The sequence below is a fragment of the Schistocerca cancellata genome, chromosome 3 (assembly GCF_023864275.1).
Source record: "Schistocerca cancellata isolate TAMUIC-IGC-003103 chromosome 3, iqSchCanc2.1, whole genome shotgun sequence".
Taxonomy (NCBI): domain Eukaryota; kingdom Metazoa; phylum Arthropoda; class Insecta; order Orthoptera; family Acrididae; genus Schistocerca; species Schistocerca cancellata.
Genome location: NC_064628.1, coordinates 432428906 through 432442929, shown reverse-complemented (window position 1 = coordinate 432442929; position 14024 = coordinate 432428906). Strand labels below are relative to the sequence as shown.

At 45.3% G+C, this 14024-nt stretch overlaps 1 protein-coding gene across 1 annotated transcript in view; it reads left to right on the top strand.

Annotated features, from left to right (window-relative positions):
• The first annotated feature begins 384 nt into the window (after positions 1 to 384).
• The window catches only part of LOC126175175 (uncharacterized), a 137694-nt gene continuing 124054 nt past the window's right edge, over positions 385 to 14024 (top strand). The window contains exon 1 of the mRNA XM_049921765.1: positions 385 to 524. Within this exon, the coding sequence (XP_049777722.1) occupies positions 434 to 524 (91 nt within the window). The 5' untranslated portion in view covers positions 385 to 433. The remainder of the gene's footprint in view (positions 525 to 14024) is intronic.

Here is a 14024-nt window from a genome sequence, read left to right as displayed (position 1 = left end):
TTCGTTGCTGTCATATCCCCGAATGTTGACCATTCCTCCTCGGATACGTGTGTAAAATCGGTCCGCTGCCGCCAGCGTCGAAGTTACACTTGAACGCCATCCACTGTTATTCAGGGACCTTTCTGGGAACGCCCGCCGTATCTTTGTTTCTGTTGCAGAGCTGAAGGTTGATCGGCGGCGACATCCGGCCCCACGTGCGAGCGCGCGGGTGCTTTATCTGTCAGCGCCGCGCATCGGTTTCGAGAAGTGCGTATCAGCCGAAGGAGCCGGCCGCGGCGGGCGCGCGAGATAAGGTTTCGCCCAGTGCGCAGGCGCGATAAGCGCGGCGGCCCGGCCCGGCGCGGCACGCGGCGGCCGCAGTCAAGTCCAGCGGCCTGCCAGGGCAGCACGGCTCTGCTCAGAGGGCGCTCGCCACAGCGTCGCGCCGCGCAGGATGCGCCTGCTGCCGGCGCCCGTCCTCGCGCTCGCGGCCGCGACCGCCTGCCTCTGCTGCTGCGTCTCTTCGCCTTCCGCCGGTCTGCCAGGTGGGTCTCCGCCGAGGGCACCTCCTTGAGCCTTCAGTTGCAACACAGGACGAGACGGTGCTGTGGGAAGACACTGCGAACGGGATTCAGATCCTTACCCGATGATTAGAACGGAGCACGAAGTACGTAATACACTCGGATTACAAAAGTCACGGGATACCTCCTAATATCGTGTCGCACCTCCTTTTGCTTGGCGTAGTACAGCACCTCTACTTGGCATGGACTCAAGTCGTTGGAAGTCCAATGCAGAAATACTGACCGTGCTGCCTCGATAACCGTCCGTAATTGCGAAAGTGTCGAGGGTGCAGGATTTTGTGCATGAACTGAGCTGCCAATTATGTCCCATAAATGTGCGATGGGATTCATCTTGGGTGATCTGGGTGGCCAGTTCATTCGCTCGAATTGTCCCGAACGTTTTTTAAACCAACCGTAAACAACTCCGGTCCGTGAATGACATCGTTTATTTGGGGACACGAAGTCCATGAATGGCTGCAAATGGTCTTGGCTGGTTCAAATGGCTCTGAGTACTATGGGACTCAACATCTGAGGTCATCAGTCCCCTAGAACTACTTAAACCTAACTAACGTAAGGACATCACACACATCCATGCCCGAGGTAGGATTTGTACCTGCGACCGTAGTGGTCGCGCGGTTCCAGACTGAAGCGCCTAGAACTGCTCGGCCACACTGGCCGGCAAATGATCTTCAAGCAGCTTTCATTCCAGTGGATAATTGGTTCACTTGAACCAGGTAACCCAGTCCATTCTGTGGTGTCACCGCCAGACACCACACTTCCTAGGTGGTAGCCTTTAAATCGGCCGCGTTCCGTTAGTATACGTCGGACCCGCGTGTCACCACTATCAGTGATTGCAGACCGAGCGCCGCCACACGGCAGGTCTAGTCTAGAGAGACTCCCTAGCACTCGCCCCAGTTGTACAGCCGACTTTGCTAGCGATGGTTCACTGTCTACATACGCTCTCATTTGCAGAGACGACAGTTTAGCATAGCCTTCAGCTGTGTCATTTGCTACGACCTAGCAAGGCGCCACATTCAGTTACTATAATCTGAACAGATAATATTGTGAATCATGTACCGTCAAGAGCGACGTTCATCATTAATGAATTAAAGTTATGTATGAAACTAATTAAGTTCGTTTTCTGAATTCTCATTCCTTGTCATGTTCCAGACCTCACGTCAGTATAGTTCTTCCCTCCTCACACCAGCCTGCGTGAGCGAAACGCGTGCATTTCGGCCTCCTCTAGTAACGCGGTGTTGGCTCTTCTGCCAACACTACACATCCATGTCAACACAGCCCACAACATGACGGAGCCACAACTAGCTTGCACAGTACCTTGCTGATATCCTGCGTCCGAGGCTCCGTGGGGTCAGCGCCGTACTCGAACCCTTCCATTAGTTCTTATCAACTGAAATCGGAACTCATCTGGCCAGGTCATGGTTTTTCCAGTCGTCTAGGACGCGAACCATATGGTCACAAGCCCAGAAGAGGCGCTGGAAGCAGTGCTGGTTTTCTGGAGGAACGCTGGGGGATGCGTACCCCTAAACTTTTTCGTAGACAAAGTAATTTTTTTACGATGCTGAGAACTTGGAAGTGTGCCAAAGATTTATTTCACGGATGTAAATTTTTTATTTCAGTTTTTAGTGTTGGTAATTGCAATACAAACAATACCAGTGCAGTTTTTGTTGGGAAAATCGATGTCATTGACTGTTTCAAGCATTTCGAAGCTGCGGCAACCGTTCTCGACAACTGAATCGCTGGTAGCCAGTTCGACAAGTATCTAGTGCCCTTGGCCGCTAATAGTGGGCGATGGTAGTGCTAAACGGATATGCGTACGCTCAAATCGCATGCTTCATTTGAAGTGATGTAAACTGAAGTGTTCGCTCTTGTATGTGTGTTTCTCGGTATCGCCTGCTTCATTTGAGCTGTATTAAATTCAACTGAAGAGTCCGATTTTTTTTTTTAGATCGACATGTTGTTGACGTCATGGCTAAAAGCAGACGGGTGGTATCCCATTCTTAAGTTGTAACTAATGATCGCTGCATTATATCCCATGTCGGAGTACCCTCAAACATTTTTTTTAGAAAAAAAAAAGCACTGGCTGGAAGCGATGTCGTGCTCTTAGCAAATGCACTCGCGTCGGTCCTCTGCTTCCACAGCCCATTAACGCCAAATTTCGCCTCCCCCCTGTCGTAACAGATACATTCGTCCTACGACCCAGATTGATTTCTGCTGTTATCTCCCGCAGTGTTGCTTGTCTGTTAGCACTGACAACTCTCCTCAGACGCCACTGCCCATGGTCATTAAGTGAAGGCCATTGGCCACTGCGTTGACTGTGGTGAGAGGTAATGACTGAATTTTGGTATTCTTACCACTCTCTTGACACTGTGGATCTCGGAATACTGAATTCTCTGACGATTTCCGAAGTAGAATGTCCTCTCCTGCATCTAGCTCCAACTACTGTTACGCGTCAAAATCCGTCGCGCAGCCATAACCACGTTGGAAATCTTTTCACGTGAGTCGCCTGAATGCAAATGACAGCTCCGTCAATGCACCGCCATTTTATACTTTGTGTACGCGATACTACCGCCATCTGTATATGTGCACATAGCTATCCCTTGACATTTGTCATCTGAGTGTTTACCCCATCACTGTGCAGCAAGGGATATTTGTCTCTGGGGAGGTATAACTTGTAAAAGGCCAACAGACATACACGATCAAATTTTAGTTGGATGGCAGACTCCAACTCTATGCATTACACCTGAAGATCTTTTTGTAAAGCTATCGCATAAATACAAAAATTTTGATTATTTTGTCGAAAATTCAGAAATCGATTTTAAAATTCTTGCGACAGATCTATGGCTGCGTATTTAATCCCGTCCTTAGGACTGTGCTTCACTTTATCACAACTTTACATAATCGGAATGTGGTGGAATTTTTTTTTTATTTTTTTTTTTAACGACCGTGGGACTGGGCCACACTGATTCTTGTTTTGCTCAGCGGGTTGGGCAACTCTGGTCTATGCAGTGACCTTATCCATGGAGCGGACGTCTGTCATTATTCCGAATAGAGTTTCGCAGAAGTTATATTAACTTTAATAAAACACAAGTTTTTTACTTAGCTGATAGTCCTGAAGTTGGCTTATTAGACAGGCTTGATAACATCTGCAATTATATTTCGTAAGAAGAACATCCACTGGTCCTATCACTTTGAAACTGTGATGAACCACAAACTACAAATTAAATATATAGCGGCACTTTTACATGTTTGTATTTTAACTCTTCAAACATCGGAATAACAAAATATGACTTCATTCGCATCCATGAGCTATCAGTTCCAACTGCAATGTCTACTTTCTAGCGCATTATAACAGAACTTGCCTCCATCACTCCACAACACACTGCCAAGTGTGTACAGGCAAAGTACAAAGATAACATTTGAAGCAGACAGGTTACATCATTGTCAAAGAGATGAACTGATAAACATTTAGCAAGGCTTGATAGCCTTAAATTCACATACTCTTAACTAAACTTTAAAAATTCTCGTTATATATAAACAATTACTAACGAAACAATAAATTTGAGTGTGTATAGTTTTCTACAAACCTTGCATTCATATAATGAATAAGTTTCGCATTTGATTACATCACAACCTACACCGATGAATACTGTTTCTAGATCCAGTTTTCGGAATGTCAGGGCTTAAACGTTCCAACGTTATGCTAGCAATAAAGAATTTCCGTTACGCTTCAGCAAAAACTCAGTAAGGTATTTAAATATTAATAATCATCTTTTAACATGCATAATCAACAGTTAGGCTAAGCGCGCATGGGAGTTTTCCTCGCTGCCTAACATCGCTCTTTTACGGTCACTTTGACTGAACACACGCGCAATAGAATAACAGCTGCTGTTTCTGTTTGCTTTGTTTCGAAATAGATAATATTCTACAAAGTACTTACAAGTCGTACTTTCACTGACTTAATGGCAGAGAACGTTGTGGTGTGTTGTGTACACAGCTAAAAGTCACCTACGCCCAGTGCTTTGTTTCTCACTACAGGAGAGTGGAATAGAGATTCAGTAGCCTACCAGTTGGAACGCAAAGAGAAGTCCAGGCCAGCCATAGACGAGAGCACTGGAAAATTTGAAACACTATTCAGAAAACAGCGGCGTAACGGTAATGGTATAACAGTGGGAGCCAAGGGGCTGAGTCTTTTCGAAACGTACCTATCGAGCAAGCGCTGTAGCGTCCGTTCAGTTCACTGGGAAGCTTAAGCGGGGCGAGTCGTGACACCCCTAAAAATCGAGTCATCCCACGGAAAGCGGGGCACGTGACAAATTCCCGAGGAATCATTTTCGAGCAACAGTATCGCCTTGATATTTTTCACACATTTCTGGCCCGTGATTCTCAAACGTAACAGGGACATGTTGGATGTGGAACTTGGTGAATGATTATCGTGTATCATTGTTGACTGAGGGGCTCAGAGAGGTAGGTTCAGCCGCATAATTGAGAAACAATATTTTTCTTTGTGCAGAATGGCACACGTAACGTTGCGAAATGTTAGAGTTGTGTGTTTCTGATGAGTTGGTGACAGTAATGGGTGTGTCTAGTGTGGTTCCACGTTTCTGTTGTGCGATGATGAGAGGAGGGAGAGGCTGAAACCCGAAGTTGGCCCATGGCCTGCTTCTCTCGAATAGCATCAAAAGTGCCGACAGGTTTAACGTCACCGTTCGACGGACATATCACCATGTACAGCCCTCACTTCATAACGTAGACATGACACAAAGTCTGTTAATCAGGAAATTTACGTCACCTCCCCCCCCCACTCTCCCCCAACCCTGTCAGGATTACTTTCGAGTCGAGCGCCAGCGCACAGGTGCAAGTTAGCAACCTCACCTGCTGGGGCGGATTGGGGGAGACGTTGACACGTTGCGTCAAGACTAGACATTTACTGGCTGATTGTGACGAGTAGAAAAGTTTGTCGAAGTATTTCACCAAGACGATATTGTTGCTCGGCAGCACTGACGTTACCAAAAGAATGCAGTTGCTAGGCTGCATAGACGTCCGCAAAAGTGCACAACTAGGGGACACTTGGCTCCACGTGGAATAAATCTTAGATTTATGTCTTACAGAATTCTCACACATTTCTAGATGTGGTTGTGCTAAACCGCTGATCTAGCATTGCTGACTGGGACGGGAAATATTGTGGCTTTGGCAATCACTGTGTAAATTAGGTTTATTTGGTTGTCAGGCTGTTCACGGAAAATTGTGCCTTCTGGTCGCGGGCGCGGTTTCGACACTCTCCTGTAGTGAAGGAGGGTGTGGAAATTTACAGAACACTGCCAAAATAAGAGTCCATCTGATCCAGCGTATCGCAGTCAGTGCTGACCCGATAAAAATGGTTTTTAACTCGAAACGCCCTGTCCCCTCTATATACTCAAAGAAGGCGTTCCTCTTAGGCATACTGACAGTAAATATTTGTCATCCGAAACCTCGCTCTCCGTTGATTTCACTACTATATTGGGGTGTACGTCACATTAAGAACTCCACGGATGCTTATGTCGTTTAGACGGACTGCATTTGAATGATTGATATTTCAGTATTGATGTGGTCTCTCTTATCATTCGCTTTCCCCTGATTCGCACTGTTTATTGAGCATAGTTTGGTGCTGAATTAACTAACCTAATTCTACATGGGTTGCCCCCACATACTTCTTATTCAGTCATCAGTGCTGCGAACAGACGGATGGAGTTGCTATAGGGAGCTCTTTGTCATCAACTGCCAATTTGATTATAGAAGACTTTTCACTTAAAACTTCCTGTCTGATAGGCCGTGGTCGATGTATAAAACTCTCCCCTGACGTTTCGTCTCCGTCAGGGGAGAGTTCTATACATCGACCACGACCTATCAACCCGGAAGTTTTAAGTGAAGACAATACCGGCCGTGAAAAACTACATTATAAAGGACTACCTGAGTATTTATTCCAGTCTTCCATTAGTCTATCTCCTCATGTCCCTCTCTCTGTCCACTGCCGCCTCACCCCTCTCTGTCTCTGTTATCTGCCCCCCCCCCCCAAATCACTCCGCTCATCTCCTCTCCCCCCTAATTCTGTCCATCTCCTCCTCTCACCTCTGTCTGTCCAGCTCTTCCTCTCTGTTCTCCTCCCCGCTCTCTGTCATTCTCCTCCTTTCCCTCTCTGTTCATCTCCTCCCCCCCCCCCCACACACACACATACACTTTTATATAGATCACCACCCCAATAGGATGTTGGTGGTTCTTACCCTACAATATATCCTTCCAGACAGTAAGTAATATGGGGAGCATATTTGGTTGGAATCTATCCAGGAGTTTCGTAGGAAGTTTTTACTCTCGGGTGCACCGACGTCCGCACATGCCACATGAATTTCATGTATATTTAACATATTTCTCACATGAACACATATTTCACCTGTATTTCTAGCGAATTTCGCCCTGCAGTTTTGTTTTCACGCAGCTAAGTGTTTATGACGTCACAAATGCTGAACTATGTGTCGTGCAATGATATTATTTTGCCGATACATTCAGTTGTATATATGGATACTTTCTGCGAAATGTTTCGAGTAGACTAAGTAGGGAATGAAGTAATAAATTAAAACGTCACGCCCGATGCAGCAATTTCACTGCACGAACACCGAAAATGTAACAAGCGATAAACATTTTCCTTTCATCATTTTGTGGACTGTCAGCCAAAAATAGTTTAACAAGGGTTTGAAATGAAGCGTTAAGTCCCTGACTGCTCTCATTCTCAACTACTGGGTTGATACATTCACGGTACTGGCGCGTCGTGAGCTATGTTTCTTTTTTCCTCCCAACTCAAACCTTATGGGAGGTAGTTGGTTCTTACTCTCACAGTGGTTCTTTCCAGGCAGTAAGTAATATGTGTACCATGTGCAGCAGAAATCGATGCAGTGGTTTAGGAGGCGAGTTGGAACATACATACACAGGGGAGACAGGGATACTTTTGCGCTCGGGGCACGTCTGCGGAGAACACTATTTTCTCGGGAAACGTTCTACCGAGAATGGAAGATCAGTACAGCCATCTGCTGGCTCTCACAAACTTCACGGCACTAGATGAGTGAACCGTGAAGAGCGTATTGGTGTTTTCGTGCAAGATAAATAGAGAAGCTCCTAGGGAACACCTGTTTTAGAACTGAAAATAGATAAACACATGTTCGTTTGCAGGCGATTATCCTACTTTACAAGGTACATTTGTATAATTTGAAACCTTGAAAGTTACTACTGTGCTTTCGAAACTAATTCAAACATGGCGACGGGGCACATATACGCACGTGTTGTGACACGTTTACGCACTGTCTTGCGTTGGCGTCCTAACTGATACATCTCCCACCCCCTCATCGAGGAAACCGTAAGGCAACAGAAGTTGGTAACGCAGTCAGAAATGAAGGCACAGCAGAATGAGAGGTAGAAATACATAAGAAAGTTATTTGAAGGTAATGAATCTCAAAGAGAAAGAACGATGCTTTGAGAACAAGAACTGATAAGGACAACATATACACTATGTGATCAAAAGTATACAGACACCCCCAAAGTCATATGTTTTTCATATTAGGTGCATTGTGCTGCCACTTACTGCCAGGTACTCCATATCAGAGACCTCAGTAGTCATTAGACATCGTGAGAGCGCAGAATGGGGCGCTCCGCGGAACTCACGGACTTCGAACGTGGTCAGGTGATTGGGTGTCACTTGTATCATACGTCTGTACCCGAGATTTCCACACTCCTAAACATCCCTAGGTCCACTGTTTCCGATGTGATAGTGAAGTGGAAAGTTGAAGGGAGACGCGTACAGGTCGACCTCGTCTGTTGACTGACAGACACCGCCGACACTTGAAGAAGTTTGTAATGTGTAATAGGCAGATATCTATCCAGACCATCACACAGGAATTCCAAACTGCATCAGGATCCACTGCAAGTACTATGACACTTAGGCGGGAGGTGAGAAAACTTGGATTTCATGGTCGAGCGGCTGCTCATAAGCCACACATCACGCCGTTAAATGCCAAACGACGCCTCGCTTAGTGTAAGGAGAGTAAACATTAGACGATTGAACAGTGGAAAAACGTTGTGTTGAGTGACGAATAACGATACACAATGTGACGATCTGATGGCAGGGTGTGGGTATGGCGAATGCCCGGTGAACGTCATCTGGAGGCGGTAGTGTTAAGGCCTACTTTGATGTTTTAAGCACCTTGATTCCCACTATTGAAGAGCAATTCGGCGACGTCGATAGCATCTTTCAACACGATCGAGCACCTGTTAATAATGCACGGCCTGTGGCGGAGTGATTACACGGCAATAACATCTCTGTAATGAACTGGATTGCACAGAGTCCTGACCTGAATCCTATAGAACACCTTCCGGATGTTTTGGAACGCCGACTTCGTGCCAGGCTGACATAGATAGCTCTCGTCAGTGCAGCATTCCGTGAAGAATGGGCTGCCATTCCCCAAGAAACGTTTGAGCACCTGATTGAACGCATGCCTGCGAGAGTGGAAGCTGTCATCCTGCGAGAGTGGAAGCTGTCATCAAGGCTAAGGGTGGGCCAACACTATATTGAATTCCAGCATTACCGATGGAGAGCGCCACGAACTTGTAAGTCATCTTCACTCAGGTGTCCGGATACTTTTGATCACGTAGTGTATCAGTGTTTCATATCAGTGTTCTGCCAAAAGGCAGATTTTTCTACCAACCTCTTTAGGTCAGGTCCGCGCAATTTCCGATTTACCCTATGTCGTCTATCATCTTGTATCTTTTCCTTCCTTTCAATCTCCTCTCACATACTGGTCTTTCCAAAGCATCTATTAGGAAGCACTCACGTCTCGACGAATGTTCTTCCCAATTCTTGTTCCTTTCTCTTACAACCAGCAGCAGTCTTGTGAAGAGAATGGAAATTGTCTTCTTATTTACTGCTTGAAGCTATACAACCAGTCTAAAAGAAACAGAAAATTGGTCCTGTGCCTTTGGTGTAAAAGGTGGCCTAACAACGATTGTGCCACAGGAAACACATTTATTGTGGCCTTAAGTTACAACACGGACAGTGAAGATGAATAATTCTTCCATAACATTCAGATTTCTATACAGGTCATACACACATCAAAAAAAAGTTTTGCGTCACCCCGGTTCCCAGAACTCCTGAAGACAGACGTTGCCTGTGGATATTGTATCACAGACAAAGTCCCTTTGACTGTTCAGAGATGTCACTAAACCCGCCCAAAGATGTAAATAACCATGCATGAGCAGCGCCTATTACACGGAGGGCATCCAACAGCCGATCAGTTCCAGTCATTCCACCAGGAAGGAGGTACATGGCGCGTGTTGGCTGTAGTTCAACCATGCCTAGATGGTCAATACCGCTGTTCGATCGCGTCCGCATTGTTACTTTGTGCCAGGAAGGGCTCTCAACAAGGGAAGTGTGCAGGCGTCTCTGAGTGAACCAAAGCGATGTTGTTCGGACATGGAGGAGGTACAGACAGACAGGAACTGTAGATGACGTGCCTTTCTCAGGCCGCCCAATGGCTACTGCTGCAGTGGGTGACCGCTACCTAGGGATTATGGTCCGAACGAACCCTGACAGCAACACCACCATGTTGAATATGCTTTTCGTGCAGCCACAGGACATCGTGTTACGACTCCAGCTATACGCAATAGGCTGTATGATGTGCAACTTCACTCCCGACGTCTATGGCGAGGTCCATTTTTACAATCACATCATGCAGTGCCGTACAGATGGGCCCCACAACATGCCGAGAGGACCGCTCAGGATTGGCATCACGTTCTTTTCACCGATGTGTGTCGCATATGCGTTCAACCAGACAATCGTCGGAGACGTGTTTGGAGGCAACCCGGTCAGGCTGAACGCCTTAGACACACTGTCCAGCGAGTGCAGCAAGGTGGAGGTTCCCTGCTGTTTTGGGGTGGCACTGTGTGGGGCCGGCGTACGCCTCTGGTGGTCATGGAAGGTGCCTTAACGGCTGTACGATACGTGAGTGCCATCCTCCGACCGATAGTGCAACCACATCGGCAGCATATTGCCGAGGCATTCGTCTTCGTGGACGACAATTCGTGCCCCCATCGTGCACATCTTGTGAATGACTTCCTTCAGGATAACGACATCGCTCAACCAGAGTGGCCAGCATGTTCTGCAGACATGAACCCTACCGAACATGCCTGGGATAGATTGAAAAAGGCTGTTTATGGACGACGTGATCCACCAACCGCTCTGAGTAGGCATGCATCAATGCAAGAAGCCGTGCTACTGGGCACTAGAGGTACCGGTGTTTGCAGCAATCTGGACCAGCGCCTCTGAAGGTCTCGTTTTATGGTGCTACAACATGCAATGTGTGGTTTTCATGAGCAATAAAAAGGGCGGAAATGATGTTTATGTTGATCTCTATTCCAGGTTTCTGTACAGGTTCCGGAACTCTCGGAACCGAGGTGATGCAAAACATGTTCTGATGTGTAGGTGGAAGCTCGGGAAAAAAAGTTTACTGCCGCTAAAACATTTGTATTTTACCATGCTAATTGGTGTAAGTAAGTCTGCAATTTTATTTACTCCCAATAAAACATATTTTCAAAATTTTAGTAGTGTATTCTGTTTACTCATTTTGTGTTCTATGAAATGCATAAACGAGGCCCCATAAGCGCGTAAACTTGCCCCATACACACCCTACATTTAGACCCTCGACTTGTGCCTATATAAACTTATTTAGCGTTTTTAAATGTAATGTTGGGTTAAAAGTACGTATACCAAGTTATACTTCAGTAATCATATTACAGGACTAAATAATTTTAAATAGGATGATTCTAACGAAAATAATTTAAAAATACCGAAATGGAACCAGTGTCAGTGTGCCTCGGTTTCCCCTATATTTTTATAATACGGAGTTCGCGAAACGTGTCCTAGAGATGACGACGTTGAAAGTTGCATGCGTTTTTAAATTTTCTTGTGGAGATTTGCTTCGATACGGCTCGTCACGGAATCCTCTCATGTGCCAACCTCTTCTCCTCGTCGTCATCTAACAAATACTCAATTTTTTTCTTTTTCATTCTTCTGTATATTATTCTTGTCAGCAACTTGTATGCATGAGCCGTTCATCGACGAAAGATGGAGGTACAAAAAGTTTAGGAAAATATTGAAAGCCACTTAGGATGAAATAAATAGAAAGTAAGGGAATCCGTGGCGGAAAGGTTGCAGGATAAATGTGAGGAAATCGAAGAAGATATAGTCGTCGGAAGGGCTGATGTAGCATATAGCAAACTCAAAACAACTTTCTATGAAATTAAAAGCAAAGGTATCAGCATTAAGAATGCTTTAGGAATCCCGCTGTTAAGTGCAGACGAGAGACGGGATAGACGGAAACAGTACATTGAGGGGAGATGTCTTGTCTGTCTTGTTGATCGTGCGGCAGTTCTCGCACTTAATCTGCTGTTGCTATATTCAGGATTGTGTGGATGATACTGTTCTGAAATTTATGTAATGTCTTTAATCTAGGCTCACAGATTACACACGTAACTTGATAGTCGCTTGATTGCCGCGTCCTCCAAAGAATTTACAAATTCCGAGGGAATGTTATCTATCTCTTCTGCCTTATTTGATCTAAGTCTGCCAAAGCTCTTTCAAATTCTGACTATAATACTGATCCCTTCTCTCTTCAGTTGCGACTCCAATTTGTTCTATCATCAGACAATTACCTTCCCCTCGCAAAAGCCTTCAGTGTACTCTTTCCATCTACCCGTTCTCTTCTCTGCGTATAACAGCGGAATGCCCATCGCACTACCAATGTTGATATTTTTGCTTTTAATTTCATCGAAAATTGTTTTAATTTTTCTGTATGCTGAATCAGTCCTTTTTCGATTTCTTCACATTTTTCCTGCAGCCTTTTTTCGCCGTGACTTCCCTAACTTCCTATTTATTTCATCCTAAGTGACTTATATGTCTACCCTCTATATTCCTAAAGATTTTTGTACTTCCTCTTTCCGTCGATCATTTAAATTACTGTTTTATTACCCAAGGTTTCTTCGTAGTTAGCTCCTTTATACCTATGTTTGTCTGTTCGACATCTAGGATTGCCCTGTTTAGAAATGTCCATTCCTCTTCAACTACTGCGGTATTCATTATGGCAGCATCTACATCTTCAGAGAACCTCGAGGGTATCTCTTCATTCCTCAGAACCTTTCATCTTGATCCTTCCGGAGGAGTGTCTTAAACTTCAACCTGCCCTTTATCATTAAAAATCGTTATCCGAGTCTATATCTGCTCCTGGGAATGCCTTAAAATCCAATATCTGAATGCGGAGTCTCTGTCTGACCATGATGTTAGTTTAGCTGGAATTTTCCCGTATCTGTGAGCCTTTTCCAAATATACATCTCTCTCTTGTGGTTTTTCAACGATGAATTAGCTGTTAATCGCTGACATTCGTTGCAAAACACGACTGGTATTTCTATTCTCTCATTCCTACGAATGATCCTGTATCCTCCCGTACCTGTGCCTTCCATTCCTTCCCCCTCCACCGCTTTCCAGCCCCCCCCCCCCCCGCCGATGTTTATTACACTACTGGCCATTAAAATTGCTACACCAATAAGAAATGCAGACGATAAACGGGTATTCATTGGACAAATATATTATACTAGAACTGACATGTGATTGTCATCTTCTTTTACACACTGAATTATCCGTAATCTCTACATATATTTCCTCTCTCTCTCTCTGTCCATCTTCTGCTTCTGACATTGGCATGTATATCTGAACAACCCTGTCGACTGTCGACTTTGGTTTGCTGTCGGTTCTAATGAGAGCAACTGTATCGCTGTACTGTCCTAAGTAACTCTCTGTCCTACCTCCCTACTGATGACGAATCCAACTACGATTACATCTGCTGTTGATCTTACCTTATATTCATCTGATGAGAATTATTTGTGTTTTTTTCCACTTCACTTCAGTGACCCTCACAATATCTAGATGGAGCGTTTGCATTTCCCTTTTCAGATTTCCTATTTCCCCTACCACACTCAAACTTCTCACATTCCACGCCCCGACTCGTAGAACTCTATCCTTTAGTTGGCTATTCACTCTTTTTGTCATGGTCACCTGCCGTTGACAGACCCATCCCGGAGATCTGAATAGGAAACAAATCCGGAATCAAGAATGAGATTTTCACTCTGCAGCGGAGCGTGCGCTGATATGAAACTTCCTGGCAGATTAAAACTGTGTGCCGGACCGAGACTCGAACTCGGGACCTTTGCATTTCGCGGGAAAGTGTTCTACCATCTGAGCTACCCAAGCACGACTCACGCCCCGTCCTCACAGCTGTACTTCTGCCAGAACCTCGTTTCCTACCTTCCAAAGTTTACAGAAGCTCTCCTGCGAACCTTGCAGAACTGGAGCATTGGAACGGCTCAACGAATCGGATTTTTTTCTTAACAGTTATT